Here is a 19788-nt window from a genome sequence, read left to right on the forward strand (position 1 = left end):
GGCTGAATGACTGTATTTGACAAACTTGATTTTTTTTATTCTCAGGAAGAGTGTTTTGGGTGTCTGCTTTAGGTAGTATGTGTCTGAGAGAGTGATGAAGGCCTCTAACCATGGTCTTCATTATGTCGCTGTTATATGAAGACAGGTCTTCTGTAAATCATGCTCATGCATGGCTCGAGGACACATCTAACATATTGGCATTTCCTCATTGCTTAATCATTTCAACTGTAGGTGTTTTTTGGAATTTTTGGAACAAACACCCATGTTATTTATGATGTTTATTGTTACCTCCTAACTCAATAAATGCTAAAAAGCTAAGCTAGCCTTGGTTTCTGTATATCTCCTAACTCCACTGGTGTACATCAGTTACCCTACATATTATTACCAGATGAAAATAAAGCCACCAATCCCCCAAAAATGGTCCATGTCCAAGGATATAGTAAGTAAAGTATAATAAAGTATAGAAAGTAAGGTATCACGGTGAATGCAGAAGAAATGGGCTGAAATAAAGCACTGAATAACTTTGATAAGGACAAATCATTATGGCCAGACTTTTGTCAGAACATCCCCGAAACTGTAAGGCTTGTAGGGGAAATCTCAGATCCAGAAAGTAAAAATCCAGACCAAGACTGTGTTTCAATCAACCACTTGAGTATAAAGAGTCATAGAGAGTACTCAACTGGTTGGTTGAAACAAAATCTTAGTATGTATTTTCACTTGCTGGACTTGAAATGTCCACCTCAGTCAACAGTGCTCCAAGGGGGGGGGGGAACCATGATGTTGGGATTTTGGGCAGGCAAGACTTGTGTAAGATATAAATGAAGGCTATCCTGTGTGGTACAAAGCAACAGAAGATCTACTGTGTCACAAATGGCAGATGATTTTAATAATGGCTTTAGAAGTAAGGTTTCAGAGTAGTAATGTATCACAGGATTAAGGTTTCAGAGTAGTGTATCACAGGAGTAAGGTTTCAGAGTAGTAATGTATCACAGGATTAAGGTTTCAGAGTAGTGTATCACAGGAGTAAGGTTGCAGAGTAGTAATGTATCACAGGAATAAGGTTTCAGAGTAGTAATGTATCACAGGAATAAGGTTTCAGAGTAGTAATGTATCACAGGAATAAGGTTTCAGAGTAGTAATATATCACAGGAATAAGGTTTCAGAGTAGTAATGTATCACAACGCACAGGGCAATGAGCCCTACTGCGTATGGGGCTGTGTAGCCATGGATCACACATGTTGGTCAAGCACATCCCATAGATGCTGGTGATGCAGCCATCCACATTATTCATCAAACCAGGCAACCTTCTTCCACCCCTCCAAGGTCCAGTTCCAATTCCTGCATGCTCATTGGAGCTGCTTCCAGTGTTACGAGTTCAGGGGTTAGCTTGGGCATTCTAACTGGCCTGCGGCTACTTACTCAGCCCCATGCACAGCAGGGCTCGATGCACATCTACTCCTGTGACATATTACTCCAATGACCATCATAAAAATTCTCTGGAATTTGTGCCACAGTAGTCATTCTGTTGATTCGTACCACACAGGATAGCCTTCGCTCACATCTCGCATCGACGAATCTCACCAACACCCTCTCTGTGGATTGTGGTTTTTCCCTCCTCAGATGTCGGCAGGCATTGACCACAGCTGACCATAAGCATTCATTTTGGAGATGCTCTGACCCAGTCATCTGACCATAATGATTTGGCCGTTGTCAAAGTCAGGTCTTCACTCCTGTCCATTTCTTCTACATTCAACATTTTAATTATGAATACCAAATGTTAGTTAATATGTCCCAGATCTTTTTTTTATGAGATAGTCAACAATATTTGCGTCACATAAGGGGGGTTTTGTCTGTTTTGTCTCATTGGTTTGTGACTTACCTGCCAGTCGTTACTGCTCACAAGGCACCCTGTGGATTTGCCCAGAATGTTCTGGACTGGGTCATGATGACATGCAGTTATTTCAATAACCGTCAAGAGTCTTGTTGTTACTTTTGTTTTTATATTTAGATCACACCTTTGCTGCTTACAGAGACATCAGCAGTAATGTTATGGGACTCCATCACAGGCGGTGTGTTTCTTTGCTAATGCGTTTTCATTGTGGATCAGGTTTTACCTCCCTGATCTCTGGAGGTTCAGACTCTTTCCCAAAACGGGGGGTGACTGAGACTATGTAGTCCTGTGGTTGTAGAACGACACCAAATCGGCCCTGGAGGTCTGGCAGGGGGGCGCCCTGTGGGACGGTGAAGACAAACTGCTGTAGCAGCCAGCTACTAAACAGGAAGAGCTCCAGTTTGGCCAGTGACTCGCCCACGCAGACCCGTGGCCCTGCCCCAAATGGGAGGAACCAAGGTGGGGAGATACGTCGGCCATCATTGTCCAGGAATCGTTCTGGGAGAAGTGAAGAGGAGATCCCGATGTCAACCTACAGAGGTATTTCATTCATGCCCTTGGCAAAATTCCAAATTTCTCTCCATGACAAACACAGACCGGACTTGTCACCTTACCTGGCCTGAATCTGGCAGGGTCTCCCCACCTCTGTGGGTCATGGTGGATGGACCACATGTTGACCAACACATGTGTACCCTTGGGAATGTGGTGTACTCCGATGCTGAAAGTGAAATATAAAGGACTTAATGAACTCCAGCTGGACCACATACTGACAGGGATATAAGGCATTTCCCAGGCTACCTGGTGTCCTGCAGAGCCACATGTGGGATAAGCACCGGGCTGACAGGCCGGATCCTCATCACCTCACACAGGGTGCTCTCCAGGTAAGGCAGCCGGCCACGGTCTTCCAGTGTGGGGGAGCGGTCCAGCCCGATCTGCTCATCCAGCTCCTGCTGAATTCGCTCCTGCACCTTGAGATAAAAACCTCATTCATCATTTTCACATGCTGAAATGCTCCCATCAGGTCCAGCATCCAGTTCCAAATAGCAACTCCTGGCTCATCAGCAAGATAAACAAAAGCTACCGTCCACTGTAACTAGATGGTAATCTGATGGTACTCATGTCACCCAGGATGCATGTCCTCAGACCATACCTTGGGGTAGTGTAGCAGGAAGGCGATCATCCATAGTAACGTTGTGGAGGTGGTCTCTACACCAGCCCCAAACACCTCTGCTGCAGTCATGAGGACGTGGTCATCGGTGATCCGGGACTCGTCCCTTGTGCCTTGTTGGCCTTTCAGGAGCGCATCCAGCAGGTCACGTGTAACCTCGGGACTGTAGCTCTCCTGCACCAGTGGGGTTGACCCTCTAAGTCTTAATGTTCACAACCACAATGCAGTAACCCAGCTCCACCCCATCAGAGAACATTATTTAACATTTAACAGTCTATAAAACACACGAACCCATGCTAACTAACACTGTCAGTCTGGAAAATGTGGACCAGAATCCTGCTTCCAGCTGCATAGCTATTACATATATTTCTGGATGTACTTTCACTCGTCAGTTGTTGAGGCGACTGAATAAGCAGCCGTGTTGTGAGTCATGGTGCATATTTATACCAAATGAAAATGAACCAGCTGGACTCATTCAGGTGGAAAATGAGCATTTGAACAATTCATATCCTACCAGATCAGAAATAATTTTGCAATAGACAGCCATTTGTAAACAATGAATACCAATTTAATACAGAAAAGTCTTATATGTTTCTAAAGTAAAATATGAGTAACTAGCCATATTTTTGCTTGCTGTCTTTGAAATAGGAAAATCTGTAACCAGAAAATCAAAATAATAGTAGTAAACGCATGGGATACTTACTCACTAACAGCCCTAACTTTGATAACTTGGCTAACACTCACACTCAGGGTACAGAATACTTACCTGAACTGTATTCCTGTGGTTTCTCTGAGAGGAAGCTGAGTTGGATGTGTGGACAAATGAAGAGACACAAGCAGTTTCCCACCTTTTCTCTTCTTTCTCTCTTACCTTGTGCTCCCTCAGTTTCCCGCCTTTTCTCTCCTCCCTCTCTTACCTTGTGCTCCCTCAGTTTCCTGCCTTTTCTCTCCTCCTTCTCTTACCTTGTGTTCCCTCAGCTTCCCACCTTTTCTCTCCTCCTTCTCTTACCTTGTGTTCCCTCAGCTTCCCACCTTTTCTCTCCTCCTTCTCTTACCTTGTGTTCCCTCAGCTTCCCACCTTTTCTCTCCTCCTTCTCTTATCTTGTGTTCCCACAGCTTCCCACCTTTTCTCTCCTCCTTCTCTTACCTTGTGCTCCCTCAGCTTCCCACTTTTTCTCTCCTCTCTCTCTTACCTTGTGCTCCCTCAGTTTCCTGTTCAGCAGCTCATCTCTGACACCAATGCACTTCTTCAGTTTCATCACATCTTTATTAGGGAAAATCTATGGAGAAAATTCTCCTGGTAAGGTTTTTCCTGGTTATTTAGCTAACTGAAGCAGACTTTTCTTACTGAGATATCATCATGCTCAAATGATTGAGGGTTAAAGATATGGTGGATGGCTTTTTATGGCTATTATGCCACCAGGAAGAGCTCAGCATAAGATACCTTGAGCCAGGGGAAGATGTCCACCAATCCTCCACGAGCAATGGTCTGCACAATGCCCCTGTTGTACTCCATGACTCTGTGGAGCTCGGGATCCTGGGGCTGGTAGGTGGAGCTAAACACGAGCGTACACACCACATTGGTGACGGCTCGCATCAGGGCCAGCCCGAGGTCCAGTGGCTGGCCTGTCTTCGCCAGCAGGTCTGCACACAGGCTAGCAGCCTCTTCACATACTGTGTCAAAACACACACACTCACATAAAGTGACCCACACAAAGCAGAACTGCAAAAGAGAGAGTGAATGATGTCACAGACGGGCACACGCCTGTGACTGGAGGGCAACATTAGCAAGGTTAGGGAAGTTATGGAGGTCCCTGAAGTTAACTAGGTTAGGGAAGTTATGGAGGTCCCTGAAGTTAACTAGGTTAGGGAAGTTATGGAGGTCCCTGAAGTTAACTAGGTTAGGGAACTTAGGGTGTTTTCCCACTGCACTGTACTTTTGGTATGGTATTTTCAGTACTTTCCCTGTTCCACTGACTTCCAGTCAGGTACCAGTACCAAAAGTTCCAGTACCCAAAGTGCCACATCAGTTGAGGTACTTTGCTTTACTTTGTGGATTGATTATGCAAATTGACTGCCTTTAAACACAATACAACTGGCATCTTGAAAAAAGTTACAAACTCAGAAAATAACCATAAATAAAGTAATAACAAAAAAAAGTAATAGTAATGGATTTGTAGACAAATGAAGAGACCCAAGCTTTAACTGCAATGTGCATAACATGCAATGTTGCTATTAATATTCCACATCGTCCAGTTATATAACATACAACAAGCCATTTTTGAATTCAATACAAAATACCCCCCCTCAAGTTGTGATGTCATTTGGCGCCAGTTCCAGTTTTTACACCAGTGGAATACCAACACCCTGAAGTTCTGTACTCTTGGTACTTTCTTGAAGTACCAAACGTTTAACTGCCTTTAAGGAGACTGGCAAGGTAAAGCGGCTAGAGAGCTTAGAGGAGCTGAGCTGACAGCTCAGACGCTGTAGATACTGCATCTTGGGCTTCATGCAGAAATGGCCCCGGAGGGTGCCCCCCCACCGTCCCCTGGCTCCAAACGAGAGGTCTTCCTCACCAATGGCCTGCAGCTTGCTGCTCCCCTCTCCAAACATGGTGAAGCACGAGTGCACCAACTTGCGGTGGCTCTTCCATAGTGGGCTATAGTCGGCAAAGGCAATGTCTTTCCCCCCCCGACTCAGCAGCTCCGTGGTGACCTGCAGGGGGCGTGAGCGAGGTGCCTGTGACCAGCAGCTTGGTGGTAGTTTTCTCTGGGAAGTGTCCATAGGGGTTAGGACCTTTTAGAATCTGAGGTATGTGTTCTGAGTGTAAGTAGGCTGCATTTGCCCGATTCCCACAAGGCATCGTGATTGTGGAGCACAGAAATGAGCAGAACACACACTCAGACATACCCTGACATGCTCACACACACCATGACACACACACTCTAACACAAACAGATACTCACACACATTAAAACATACTCTCACTCACACACACACACACACACACACTCAAATGTAATCTCACTCACACATTCTGATACAAACACTCTCATACATACAGACATTCAGACATGCACTCACACTGTCACACACAAACACACACTCCTACATATTGTCATATGCTCACACTCTGATACACACGCTTTCATACATACAGACACTTACACACACACACTCAAATATTCTCTCTCTCACACACACACACACACATTCACACTCATTCATACTCTCTCATGCTCATGCATGCTTTGATGCATACACTCTCATACATAACATGCACACACTCAAACATATTGTCACACGCTACCACATGCTCTCTCGCACACGCACAGTGCCCCCACTCACCATCTTTGGCCTGCCAGCAAACTCCTTGCCGCGCTGCAGGAGCACCTCCCTGGCGTGCCTGAAGTCGTTCACCACGACAGTGTAGTGTGGCCCCAGATAGAGGGCGAACAGCGCGCCGTGGTCCCGTGCCAGCTCAGTGTAGAGCAGGTGGGGGGGCTGCCGGCCTCTCAGGCTCAGCAGGCTGCCCAGCACGGGCAGGGAGGGAAGGCAGGGCAGGTGGGGTGCGGTGGGGCATCGGCGGCGGCACAGGGGCCCAAACAGCATTGCCGCCAGCAGCGCCAACAGCGAGAGCAACACCCCAGCGGGGAGGTCCAGAGTGGCCATGAGGGACACAGCGCTCGAAGCATGGATGGTGCCTCCCCCCTTTATGAAATGCCTGCAGACGTCATGCGGCCTTGGGGGTTGGTGGGGGGGGGGGCAGGTCAGGGGCGACTGCAGGCTCTGTTATGGAAGTAAACATCACCCGTTATCAATTATTTATTTATGGGAGGCTGGACACTTATATTTATTCCTATATATTTATACTTGTATATTTACGCTTATATATTTATACTTATATATTTATACTTATCTCTATACCCGTGTGCGGTCACGCAGTAGGAGATAATGTAGTGTAATAACGCATTGGTCTTCGTACGGGCGTGTGCGGATCTCAGATATATCCCCACAGATCGGCCCCTTGCTCTCCCGTCCCTGAGATGCTCGGGACGCTGCAGATATGCGTCATGGTGCACGTCCACTGTGACCCTGTCATTGCTGTGCTGCCTTATCATGAACTAAAATGTACAGTATCTCATCCTTGAGTGACAATGAGACCATCTGCTGTTGTGAAACTTTCCGTCTGCTGAAATGATGGATGTTCTGAGACATCAGATGTAAACGATGGGCTATAAGAGGCCCTTCAGGCCGAAGGCTACGCTGATTAGCCCTTAGCAATCAGCACACCTGCGCCACCTACAGGGTATGCAGTAAGCTAGCTCAACAAAAACACTACTTGTTGCAGTCTGCAGGTACTCACAGGCCTTCCTGTGCCCGATCCAACGCTAATGAAAATGTTCTCAAATTTAGAGCAGAATCCAGTCAACCTTAACTGACAGGAAATCCCTGTGTCTTGGCTTCCATCTAGTGGTGCATAGAAGGAGCTTGTGATCATTTATTTACTTTACTTTAAGTAGATATCAGACTATGGACATGTGGATATGCAGAGATAAATTAACATTTACTTTATTTAGCAGAAACTTTTGTCCAAGCTGACATACAAGTAAGGCAAATAGTGCATTACAAACACACTGTACTTGCTGTAAAGGAGTCAGCTGAGCATTTCTGCAGCTAGGCTGAGCTTCCAGTGAATGCCCAGATACAAGCGTAAACACTATTGGAGCCGGAGCTACGTAACATCTGCCAACAAAGCAAGAACCTAATAAAACTATTCAATGACCAGAAGAAGAACATTAAGAGCATTCAGGGAACACAGAGTCTAGCAGAGGGATTCCTGGAACAGGTGGGCCTTGAGGCGTTTCTTGAAGGTAGAGCAGGACTCTGGTGACCGGATGTAATTCAGCAGCTCATTTCACCACATGAGAAGCGTCTGGAGTGACACATGGTGGAGGGAGTGCCAAGCAGCAAGAGGGGGGGCAGGGGGATGGACTGTAGCTCTTAAGGATGCTAAGACTTAGTAAAAGAGTATGTGAGTGAATGAATAATAAGTCTCAATTCGCTTTTCTAATCTGTTGAAATATGAGTATAATGAATATAAAGCATGCAAATATCTCACTACATACCCATAACACGGCCAAAGAGGGAAACTGCTGAATGGGTCAAGCTTTTAAATATGGTTAGTTAATCATATACAGGTATGGAGCCGCACAGAAGCTTTGATAGTTAGCATGAAATATTGTTATTATAAAGGGTCTTGTTTATCACAAATATCACTGTCTATTTAAGTCCAAGTCTTGCCTGTATCCCTTGTCCGTCAATGATGTTTGTCGATGCCAGTGTTCCGTCCTGCCCTTGCCCACGAATAAATCCCCGGTTTCCCCGATTTTCGCCTGCTTGCCTGTTCCTTGCTACCTGCCCGAGCGATCACCGCTTTAATCACCGGCGATCGTGACATACAGCGCCCTCCACAATTATTGGCACCACTTGAACGTCCTGCAGAACATTGCTGAAGATAATTATTTCTTGATGAAGGATTTTTTTTTTCTTGGAATACATTTACGTTAATGAAAGGCTGGATTTTTCTCATTTTTTCAGTGTGACATGAAGCTGCTTCAACAAAAGCTGGATTTTTTTTCTAACTCTTTTTTACAAATCTTTACACGGGGTGCCAATAATTGTGGAGGGCGCTGTGTGTGTGTATATATATATATATATATATATATATATATATATATGTGTGTGTGTGTGTGTGTGTGTGTGTGTGTGTATATAGAAGATTACCCCAAATGTGAAAATTAGCGGATAATACTTGGGTCCATTATTAAAAATGAAAAATTAATGGTTCTAAAAAGTGTACAAGATACTGCGGGAAACGCGAGATTCCAGTCTCACAGATATCTAACACGAGTGAGGCTGGTTGCAGAGAAAAAAAAGATATATCCATACCAAGAAGCGTAGATTCCCTGGGTATTTTTTTATCCATACATCCAATTTATTAAATAACACTAGTTTTATATATTATTTTATGTCTCGCAAAACATTTTTAAAAATATGCCTATATTTCTTGGCTTACGCGTTGTCCAAAAATATTATTTAATTGCACAATTAATAATAAGCGAGTTGGCCTTGAGTTCTCGTGTACATCAGAGTGTTACGATGGGGAACTTACATTATGTAATATTGTACAGCGTTTGTGACTGATTGTATATGGACCGAATGCAGGGGAACATAGGATGAGTGATGTAAATGAAGGGTGTGTGCGTAAGTTTAAGTGCAACTGTGTTATTTAACAAATGGCGGAGTCACTATGGAGAGATTTAATTGATAACAAATAAAGCGAAACACGTGTAACAGTCCCAGACATCTAATCATTAACCTGGTACACATTTAATTGATAACTTGGTAAATAAGAACAATTGGTTCGTGTTTGACGGCTTAAGATTGTGGATCTGTGGTTCCAAAATCTCAATCAAATAGGCCACTGCATATTAAGGAACAACAGTATTATATCTTTCCAAGTTTTATTGTAACTTGCATATTACAACAGAATTATCATTTGCGTGCTTCGCTAAAACAATATAATAAATAGAATAGTCTAATAAGCACTCCAATACAAAACCCTTTCACTAGGCCCAGACGAAATAACACCATGTGCAAGAATTCTAGAAGATTGTGGGGGGCGGGGAAAAGAAAGCACGCCTTACAGGGCCGCTGATTGGTCTGTACCGAACAGTCTCGCCCTACTGGCAGCCAGTCCCTGTGCTCGGTTTGGGCACGTGATCCGCCGAGTGCCCCTGAGTTAAAGCAGGCTCTGTTTACTTACGCCTTGGCTGGCTTATATCTGCTGTTTTTGCATTTTTACAGTGGTTTTTTTTCTTGTACAATTTCAAAACATATTATATTCACACGTAGTTTATTTTGTCTATATTTCAGGGAATATACAACGCCACATAACGGATCTCGTGAGTGTATATGGTGCATTTCACGTCTTTGGCGAGAACTTCCCTTGCTGGCTGATTATCCGGAGAGGTAGGTGTGTTCTCTAAAATGGACGGTATCGCGGATGCGCGTTCCTGGTGCGCGGGCACAGCACAGGCCCCCACATGACATGAGGCGCTCTGTTTTCGTGGCAGCTTCTACTATCAGGGCGCAGGCGGAGACATGGCGACTGAAGTGGCATCGTGGAGTCTCCCTCCCCAGCAGGACGGTAAGTTGTTGGCAATTCGGGGTATTGTCTTCTGCCTTTACTCGCCGTTAGCCCCGGCGTGCATGCAGCGTGCAAACAGTTTACAAACTGCATGCAACTTGCAACCCCTTAAACGCGATGCATTGTTTCGGGGTCTACCATGTGCTCCTATAGTGTGCAGCCGTCACTTCTTTGGCTTCCTCTCTCTCCTAAGTGCTGGGATACAGGGGTTCTGATCCTTTTCTTTGGGGTTACGAAGACACAATCTGATGTTGTGGATGCTGACTTTTTCCTTTGCACATGCCCCCCTCAGTTAATAGCTGTGTTTCTGTAGGTGAGGTCCTGCGTGCTGGGCGCAGTCTGCCATTGATTGCACTGTCTGGTTAACCCTGCAGAAATCGCTGCGGGCCTCACGGAATCACTGCGGGAGAAACGCTAAAGCGTTTTGCCTTTGTTTCCGTCCCCTCGCCTGTGAACTCTACATTCCTTTTCTGTCTGTTATTAATGCAGTTTCTGTGTAAGAAATTGTATTTTTGAGAAGGCATAATGTAGAAGACATTCCTTCTCAGTCCTCGATATTCTGCTGTGTAAATGAATGAAAGATACAGTATCCGCGATAATAATTCTGTCACGTTTATTTCGCCATGCTAAACAAAGCAGACAGCGCCAACATTTAGCCAGATGTCGCTTGAGTCTTAAGAAGCCGCTGCTTTTCTGTCTTCGTATTTGGAGTAAATAACCCTCCTGAGATGATGTCTGTAAAGCATGTAGTAGCTGGACTTGAACGTCCTGCAGAACATTGCTGAAGACTTGCATGCTCTGGAAAAAGCTTTTCACCTGTGTAAACTGTGGTTTCTCCCTTAGCATGGCATCGCTGTTTCTGTTGATAGAGAGGCTGACTGAACATGTGACCATAGCTTGGCGTCTTCCTCAGGCCTGTTTGTAGTTCCAATAAACCAGTTTTATTTTTTTGCACGTGGAGAACTACACGTGGGAAACTAGGGAAACTCTAAGGTTGGTGCTTAGAAGGTATGTAGGTTGTTATTGTAATACTCTAAGCAGGCTGTCTGGTGCCTGCTGTGCCATTTAATCCACATTTTGGTAAACTGCAGCTGGACTGTAACTCGGTGACACAGCCCTGGTGTCTGCGTCTGACTTTATCACTCTTGTCAGCTTTGTGTGGTGTTTGGGCCAATGGCGTGAGCAGCTTATCTGCGCTCTGCAGATTAACAGGCAAATCAGAGGACAGTGCCTGCTTCTCCCGCCCCTAAAGGAGAGTGTACCGAACACAATAAACACGCCAGATGCATTTTCTCGCTTTGTGATGTGGGGTATGTTTATACTATCAGTGACACTGTAATAAGCAGACAAATGGTTTACATAATGCAATTAGCATTAGAATGCATTTGGATAAACAACAGATTTCAGTGTTTTATACAGATTGTTAAATGGGGCTCTGCTGTCTCAGCAGGGGCATTGAGTCACCTTATGGCCCTGGGTCTGTTTGTGTGACACGCAATACCGTTACAGATCGATCATGGATCATACAGTCATCGTGTGACACGCAATACCGTTACGGATCGATCATGGATCGTGCAGTCATCGTGTGACACGCAGTACCGTTACGGATCGATCATGGATCGTGCAGTCATCGTGTGACACGCAGTACCGTTACGGATCGATCATGGATCGTGCAGTCATCGTGTGACACGCAGTACCGTTACGGATCGATCATGGATCGCGCAGTCATCGTGTGACACGCAGTACCGTTACGGATCGATCATGGATCGCGCAGTCATCGTGTGACACGCAGTACCGTTACGGATCGATCATGGATCGCGCAGTCATCGTGTGATACGCAGTACCGTTACGGATCGATCATGGATCGCGCAGTCATCGTGTGACACGCAGTACCGTTACGGATCGATCATGGATCGCGCAGTCATCGTGTGACACGCAGTACCGTTACGGATCGATCATGGATCGCGCAGTCATCGTGTGACACGCAGTACCGTTACGGATCGATCATGGATCGCGCAGTCATCGTGTGAATCTGGAACAGGGTGAATATGGGATTTCTAATGACTTTCTGTTTTCGCTAAGATGTAGTCGCCATAACAACTGGTATGTATGTGTGAATGATGCTAAAGATGGAATGTATTCATTAACGGTTATAAAGTGCCTGTATGCAGTAGTGACAGGCAGGCAAACCCGCCATAGGTGCCGCTTCTCAAGCTTGCTTCTTTCCAGCATGCTTTGTAGTGGAAATGGTCATGTTTGCTCCATGGGATTTGAACCCATGTCCTTTGTGTTGTTGGTGCAATGCTCCATTTATTGATTTACAGCTAGATCTTGCCTCCCTGCCCCCCTGCCCACCACTCTGGTGAACGCTGTCTCTAAATCTGAGTGCCTGTTTGCAGGAACTTTCCCTGCGGAGGATGTGGACGAATCCTATGGGGGCAACGATGACTTGCTGGATGAGGCAGAAGTGAATGGAAACTGGACCCCGCAGGAGAAGGCGCTCCACGAGGCTCGACTGAAGGCCAAAGCCAGGAGGCGCCTACGGCGGACCTCCTCCCGAGACTCCACCCGCGAGTCACTGTCTGAAACGGGCGGAGACGTGGGGGGCGACCCCACCAGCCCCAAGGGCAGAGTCAGTACCAACGACCGCAAGTCCAGGATGGGCAAGGGTCGGGGTCTGCCCAAGAAAGGTACCATAAGCTGCAGCGGGGAACCACATGGGAACCATGTGGGAACAAGGGGAATCTCAGGCCACTCCCTGAGGCCCCTGCTCTCCTCATGTTCTTCGTAAGATGAGTGATCTTGCGTACATCTCTGATTTCCACCACATTACTGTGACGTGGTCGTACGGTTTCCTGGGCAGGTGGTGCTGGTGGTAAAGGTGTCTGGGGAGCTGCTGGAATGGTCTATGAAATGGAAGAACCAGACGCCAAAGATCCCAACTATGACGAGTCCTCCCAGGTCAGTCCCGGAAGCAGCCGTGGCATATGGCATCGTATGCAAAGGTGATGTGCGCTGTGACTCTTTGACCCATTTTCTTGGGTGTGCTGTGTCCTTAATCCTGCCTGGCAGGCTACTCATTGTTCCCTGGGGCGGGGGTTCCCTGGGGCGGGGGTTCCCTGGGGCGGGGGTTCCCTAAGCTATCAAAGTAGCATTTCTTCACGCTGCACCAGCAGAGGGCAGAGATGCGAGTGCTCTCCTTCCCCGTTCCCTGTGGGTCTGCCCCTTTGCATAGACACCCCACCGAGTCCTTTGGTTCCTCAAGCCCCCATTGAGGGCTGGTGGATTTTGGGTGATTTCAACAGAGGACAGAAGCTGGCTGAGGGTCACTTTTAATCATTAATCCATGTTAATATAATTTATGAAACTGAGTGCGAGGTCGGGGCTGTTAGCTTACATAACATACCTGGGGCAATGGCAGATAACTATGAGCTGTCAGACAAAAACTGTGCAGTTCTCCATGCGCATTTGATGGACTTTTGCTAAATGTTTAGGCAGATTGCTCATGTTTCCCCCCTGTAGTGAAACATAATTCCACTTTTGAACGTTTTATTTTCTCTGCCATCATCACCAAAAGGATGTTCTCCGTGTGTGTGTGCTGCACGTTGCTGCACGTTGCTGTGTGTGTGTGAGTGAGAGTGAGTGAGGTGCCATGTGTCCTGCCCCTCACACACAGGCTCCGAGAGAGAGAGAGAGAGAGAGAGAGAGAGAGAGAGAGAGAGAGAGAGAGATCTCTTCTGGATAGAGAATAGCGGAAATGCAATCATAAACGGAGCTGGTGAGATGAGATATGCAAGTGAAATTTTAAGTAGTACTAATAAATAGGAAATCTATTTTCTAAATTTCTCCAGTACCGTTAGCAGAACTGATAACATCGGACCTTATCAATACTACAATCTTTAATAATTTAGCCTTGGGGCCCATTTGATACCGTGTTTCATACCCACCACATTTCCTGAGGGTGACTTCTTGTCCTGTTTCTTGACAGCAACTACCTAATTCACAGTTGTCTTTCTTATCAAGTTGCTCATCTCGCTTTGATTGTGGGTGTAATGGCCCCCTGTCAGATGTGTGAAGTGTACCTCCACTTCTCCTGTGAAGGGGGACACCGTCTACGCCACCGTGGTGCCAGAGCTGGATGAGCAGGAGCTGGAGAAGACCGTCTGCCCCATTGTGCAGGAGTACTTTGAGCATGGGGACACTCGCGAGGTGCAGGTGAGGCCACGTCCGCGCGGGGTGGAGGTGAGTCCGCGTGCGCGCGGGGTGGAGGTGAGGCCGCGTGCGCGCGCGGGGTGGAGGTGAGGCCGCGTGCGCGCGCGGGGGTGGAGGTGAGGCCGCGTGCGCGCGCGGGGTGGAGGTGAGGCCGCGTGCGCGCGGGGTGGGGGTGAGGCCGCGTGCGCGCGCGGGGGTGGGGGTGAGGCCGCGTGCGCGCGCGGGGTGCGGGTGAGGCCGCGTGCGCGCGCGGGGTGCGGGTGAGGCCGCGTGCGCGCGCGGGGTGCGGGTGAGGCCGCGTGCGCGCGCGGGGTGCGGGTGAGGCCGCGTGCGCGCGCGGGGTGCGGGTGAGGCCGCGTCCTCTCCCATCCCAGCGGGGCCTTGAGTGTCAGGCAAAATTTCATGGAAAAGTTTCAGCCATCAGGGAAACTCGGTGACTATCTAGCTTGCTAATACTCCTGTGGGGGATCTTTTCTGGGTTCTTCTGCTCTAAGGGTCTCAATGTTTTGATGACTAAGGGCTAGTTTAACCTGCTTCTGTTATCTTCACTTCTTGTAGACTCTCTTGGGAGGAGGCGACTGATCCTATTTCTGGAGCAGAAATGTGTTGTTAACATTTTAATTTTTTTTTAGCCACTGTGGCTTAAACTGCATTAGTCCGGCATTTAGTAATGGTGCTCTGTGCTACTCTGTCTCATGTCAGATGCTGTTGGAGGGACTTAATCTGGGACATAACAAGTATGAGGTGTCCTCGCTGGCTGTGTCCCTGTCCCTAGAGGGCAAGGCAAGCCACCGGGAGCTGACATCACGCCTGCTCTCCGACATGGTGGGCAAGGTGCTGACGGAGGCTGAGATGGCCCGGGCTTTCGATAAGATGCTGAAAGACCTGCCGGACCTCATCTTGGATACGCCTGAGGCTCCGCAGGTAACTGAGGCGCCGGCCAGTTCTTCCTGGTTTCTCTGCCTGCGTCTTATGTGGCTTGTTAGACAGAACAATCTTATGAAGAGCCTGCTAGCCGTGTAAATGACCCCGGCAGGTGCCGGTTCATTTGTAGTGTGAAGCCCTCCATTCATTGCGTACCTTGCATGTGGTCCTGGGGGTAAGGACCTCTCCCCCAGGTCCCAAAGAGACCCATGTTCTCAGAAATACTGCATTTGGCATTATCCCCTTGCTGTGGTGTCTGTCCCAGATGCTGGGTCAGTTTATCGCCAGGGCCATCGCAGACCATGCCCTCCCCATGGATTTCCTGACCTGCTACAAGGGCAAAGTGGACTGTGATCACGCCAGGTGGGGGGCGGCTTCATGTGGTGTCTGCATCAGCAGCTGCTTGGGGTCTTGATTTCAGTCGATGTCTGGGTGTGTGTCCAGCTCAGGGCTTGGTGATCATGGGTATCTTCTTCCTCTCCAGGGCTGCCTTGGACCGGGCCGCCGTGCTTCTGTCCATGAAGACAAAGATGGTGCGACTGGACAACGTCTGGGGTGTCGGAGGTGGTCAGAGGCCAGTCAAGCACCTCATCAAAGAGGTGAGCTCCCAAGCCCCGGAGGGCTAGTGGCTGGGGTTAGCCCCCCCCCCCTGAGGGCTAGCGGCCGGGGGGAGCCCCTCACAAGCCCCAGAGGGCTAGCGGCCGGGGGGAGCCCCTCACAAGCCCCAGAGGGCTAGCGGCTGGGGGGAGCCCCTCACAAGCCCCAGAGGGCTAGTGGCTGGGGTTAGCCACGCCCCCCCCCGAGGGCTAGTGGCTGGGGTTAGCCCCGCCCCCCCTGAGGGCTAGCGGCCGGGGGGAGCCCCTCACAAGCCCCAGAGGGCTAGCGGCCGGGGGGAGCCCCTCACAAGCCCCAGAGGGCTAGCGGCTGGGGGGAGCCCCTCACAAGCCCCAGAGGGCTAGTGGCTGGGGTTAGCCACGCCCCCCCCCCGAGGGCTAGTGGCTGGGGGGAGCCCCTCACAAGCCCCAGACGGCTAGGAGCCTGGATTAGCTCTGCCCCCAGAAGCCATCAGTGTCCTGACACAGCTCACCAGAGCTGCACTGGGATCGTTGGCCCTAGCTGACATGGGAATAAGCTGATCCTCCTCCTCTTCCTCATTATCTTGGCAGAAGTGCCATCATTTTAGCACAGCATGCATGTTTAATGACCAAGGTAGACAACTCGGGCAGGTGGGAGCGTTTAGAACCAGCTAAATGTACGTTACTGTCTTCATACAGTCAAAGGGTCACAAACCCACATGTGTCCCGCTTCCTCACTGTCATCTGACATCGTTGTCTGTCTGTGTTTGTTTCTCTCCAGATGAACCTTCTCCTGAAGGAGTACCTGGTCTCTGGCGAGGTCTCTGAGGCGGAGCGATGCTTAGGACACCTCGAGGTGCCTCACTTCCACCACGAGCTCGTCTACGAGGTTTGGATCTCCTCCCAGAGCACAAGGAGGCTCGCACAGTTATGGCTGTTATACCGGAATCATACTGGTTTACACCAGGCCCTGGTTCAGTTTTGGCAAGAAATTGTTTTCCCAGTCGTTCCAGTGCCTGTGTAAGCTGGACCCATCGCTTTGCTTACATCATTGGTACCCACTCTGATGCTGCCACCTTTTCCTGGCCCATAGGCTGTCGTTATGGTTCTGGAGTCCAACAGCGAGTCAGCCATTCAGATGATGGTGAAGCTGCTCAAGGCATTCTGGGAAAGTGGACTTATTACTCTGGACCAGATGAACAGGGTGAGTGCTGCGGTGCGGATTGGACAGGCCTGCATGTCGTCTGTCTAAAACCAAGGACCAGAAAACTGTCTCTCAGCGATCATCCCTCCATGTTTAAAGTGTCCCGCTACCCACCCTGCCCCCGTAGGGATTCCAGCGGGTCTACGACGAACTGCCAGAGATAAACCTGGATGTGCCCCATGCTCACAGCATCATGGAGAGCTTCGTGGACTGCTGCTACCAGGAAGCGGTCATCACCAAACAGCTGAGGGACGCCTGTCCCTCCCGGTCAGTGTCCTCCTGCTTCTAAGCCAGTTATTTGCGGTGGTACTTGATCACACCTAAGCAGGTGTGTTTGTCTCCACTAGGGGGCGGAAGCGGTTTGTCAGTGAGGGTGACGGCGGCGTGATCAAGCACTGAGGATCCTGTGAGGTGCTGGAGTGTCGCGTGGCTGGGATCACCTATCACTCTTTTTGTCTGTCGTTCCCTCTCCCCGCTCCCCCAAGCGCTTTGGGGGTGCCACACGTGTCTCTCGCCTGGCTTCTTGCTGACTTTGTCTGAGGTGTTCTCACAGGACACAGGGGTTGGTGATGGGGGGCCGATCAACGTGCTAGTTTCCTGGATTTTCTCTTATTCTGATCCGCATTGTTCACTACAGTATATGGAAAATGTGAGACCCCGGCCTGCGACTGACCTGGGATCAGCCCTGTGACAGATGATGCCCCTGTTATTGTAGTAAGAGCGCCTCCTCCCGCCCCCCCCCCCCTACCCCATGGCATTATTGTATCAGATGTGTGCCAACACTGCCGCTGTGGACCCCCCTGCCCTCCACGCAGCCGAGGGCCAGCAAGTCCCGATGGTGAAGGTTATGGTCACGGTTATGCCCCCCTGCTCCCGGGGGTCGTACTCTCTTCTCAGGAAGCCAGTAATCCCACTCAAAAAAGACTCTGGACAAACGGCACCATTTTAGTCGGTGATCTGAATGGTCAGCGATGCTGTCAGGGCACCGAATGAAACGCCGGCAAGCGCATTTATCTCATTTGGGTTCTTTGCTTATGTTCAGCTGTTTCATGGTTCATTTCCCCGTTTCCCGTTTGATTTCATGTGTTCAACTATTGACGGAAACCTTGTGGAACCCCTTTAGCGGCATTGCTGTCTCCTCGTTCCAGCAGCACTCAGCATTTCTGCAGCATTACAGGGTGGACGTTGTGATACCTTCAATAAAAGGTTGCATCAGACTTCTGCGTGGCTCTGTCGTTGATTCGGCGCTGCTGCGCAGTTCGTCACGTTACGAAACCCTTCGTCAGTAAGGATGTGGTATGACTCTGCCTTTCTTTGACTTTGACACCAAAACCAGTGGAAACGAACGGTGAAGTAAAACGCTGTACGTGGTCTTCGACAAGCACAGTGATCTGCGGGCAGCTCGCCCCTTCTGGTCAGGGACTCGTGTGCAGTGGTATCAGAGACCAGCTTCGAAAGCCCTGGGGTGAATCTTCAGTTGCTGTAATGGTCCTTTTCCCGCGGAGGCCTGATCCTCCTTTCAAGAATAAGGGTGCCTCAGGCCCCCATGTGATCGTTGGGGACGGGGGAGCAGCCTGGCCACTCATTTGCCCAGAGAAGGACGCATGTCCAAGGGTGTGAAGCAGAGGGGAGTCTCACTCCATGCTGCTGCCAAACCTTGACATTTCGTCTACGGATGAAGGGTGCTGCTTGACATCCCAGAGCCACAGCTTGTCCGCTAGGCTCCGTTACCATGGCGAGGACTCGGGGCAAGACCTTAGACATGGAACTCATGTAGTGTACACCGTAGGTAGTCGTGTTGCCATGTACCCTCCGCCCCAGGTGGCCGCTGTACCCACGCGCCCTTGGTGCCCGCGTACCCCCCACCCCAGGTGGCCGCTGTACCCCCCGCCCTTGGTGCCCGCGTACCCCCCGCCCTTGGTGCCCGCGTACCCCCCGCCCCTGGTGCCCGCGTACCCCCCGCCCCAGGTGACGGCGTACCCTCTGCCCTAGGTGGCCGCATACTTGCATACCCTATGCTGTATCCTACACCGTAAGTAGGCATGTTCCCTATATGTAGTGTGCCCCTCCTTCACTTCACGAGCCCCCCAACACAGGGAGAATGTGCAGCGCCCCCCTCCATCCGTGCTGGTCGAGCAGAATGCCTGTCCAGGTCACATGACTGTTCCTGCCCTGCTCCGGGACTGAGGGCGACTGGCTCTCCCTGTGCACACATCCCCCTCAGTATGTCCATAGGAGGGTGAACCCTTCAGTGATGCTGTTTTGCATTCTTCAGATTTTTGCACCCAGTTGCATATATTTCCAGGTTTTTATATTTTTTTTTTAAGCACAGCGGAAACAGTGCCGTGCCAGCCAACCGTTGCCATAGTTACTGGTTTTAGTGGAAAGATCAGTATTTAAAGTCTTCGCCTGCTGGGAAAGTCTGTATTATATTTTTTATTTTATACTTGAATTTCAAAGGTTTGTTTCATTATCATGCATGCTTTTTTTAATGTAATATCTTCCCAGTGATGGGATAGCAAGAATATCGTTCACTCAGAAAAGGAGATGTAAGACAGTTCTGCTAATACTTTGCATAAAGTGAAACCCGAAATGATTTCT

General features: G+C 49.1%; 2 protein-coding genes across 2 annotated transcripts; one reads left to right on the forward strand and one right to left on the reverse strand.

The window, feature by feature from the left end:
• Nucleotides 1–864: 864 nt before the first annotated feature.
• On the reverse strand, nt 865–6734 carry LOC125705294 (steroid 17-alpha-hydroxylase/17,20 lyase). The gene is made up of 8 exons (XM_048971772.1): nt 6408–6734; nt 5636–5774; nt 4504–4733; nt 4253–4339; nt 3042–3233; nt 2690–2859; nt 2506–2609; nt 865–2389 (listed from the first exon to the last, which is right to left on the reverse strand). Exons 1-8 carry the CDS (start codon nt 6729–6731, stop codon nt 2094–2096), a joined length of 1542 nt encoding a protein of 513 aa, XP_048827729.1. The 5' UTR covers nt 6732–6734; the 3' UTR covers nt 865–2093.
• Nucleotides 6735–9831: 3097 nt separating this feature from the next.
• LOC125704967 (programmed cell death protein 4-like) lies at nt 9832–18404 on the forward strand. Its single transcript, XM_048971192.1, has 12 exons — nt 9832–10094; nt 10199–10272; nt 12672–12962; nt 13136–13233; nt 14374–14487; nt 15187–15408; nt 15674–15771; nt 15893–16007; nt 16765–16872; nt 17077–17187; nt 17315–17454; nt 17535–18404. Exons 2-12 carry the CDS (start codon nt 10227–10229, stop codon nt 17584–17586), a joined length of 1395 nt encoding a protein of 464 aa, XP_048827149.1. The 5' UTR covers nt 9832–10094; nt 10199–10226; the 3' UTR covers nt 17587–18404.
• The last annotated feature ends 1384 nt before the right edge of the window (nt 18405–19788 follow it).

This window comes from Brienomyrus brachyistius, chromosome 12 (genome assembly GCF_023856365.1).
Source record: "Brienomyrus brachyistius isolate T26 chromosome 12, BBRACH_0.4, whole genome shotgun sequence".
Classification (NCBI taxonomy): domain Eukaryota; kingdom Metazoa; phylum Chordata; class Actinopteri; order Osteoglossiformes; family Mormyridae; genus Brienomyrus; species Brienomyrus brachyistius.

Excerpts from the sequence above, each read along its gene's own strand:
- LOC125705294 (XM_048971772.1), bottom strand. The coding sequence starts at position 6,731 with ATGGCCACTCTGGACCTCCCCGCTGGGGTGTTGCTCTCGCTGTTGGCG. Across the intron at positions 4,340-4,503 it reads ACATCTTCCCCTGGCTCAAG|ATTTTCCCTAATAAAGATGT; the intron begins GTATCTTATGCT and ends TTTTCTCCATAG. Across the intron at positions 2,390-2,505 it reads CCCTGCCAGATTCAGGCCAG|AACGATTCCTGGACAATGAT; the intron begins GTAAGGTGACAA and ends CACTTCTCCCAG.
- LOC125704967 (XM_048971192.1), top strand. The coding sequence starts at position 10,227 with ATGGCGACTGAAGTGGCATCGTGGAGTCTCCCTCCCCAGCAGGACG. Across the intron at positions 12,963-13,135 it reads TCGGGGTCTGCCCAAGAAAG|GTGGTGCTGGTGGTAAAGGT; the intron begins GTACCATAAGCT and ends TTTCCTGGGCAG. Across the intron at positions 16,873-17,076 it reads ACCACGAGCTCGTCTACGAG|GCTGTCGTTATGGTTCTGGA; the intron begins GTTTGGATCTCC and ends CCTGGCCCATAG.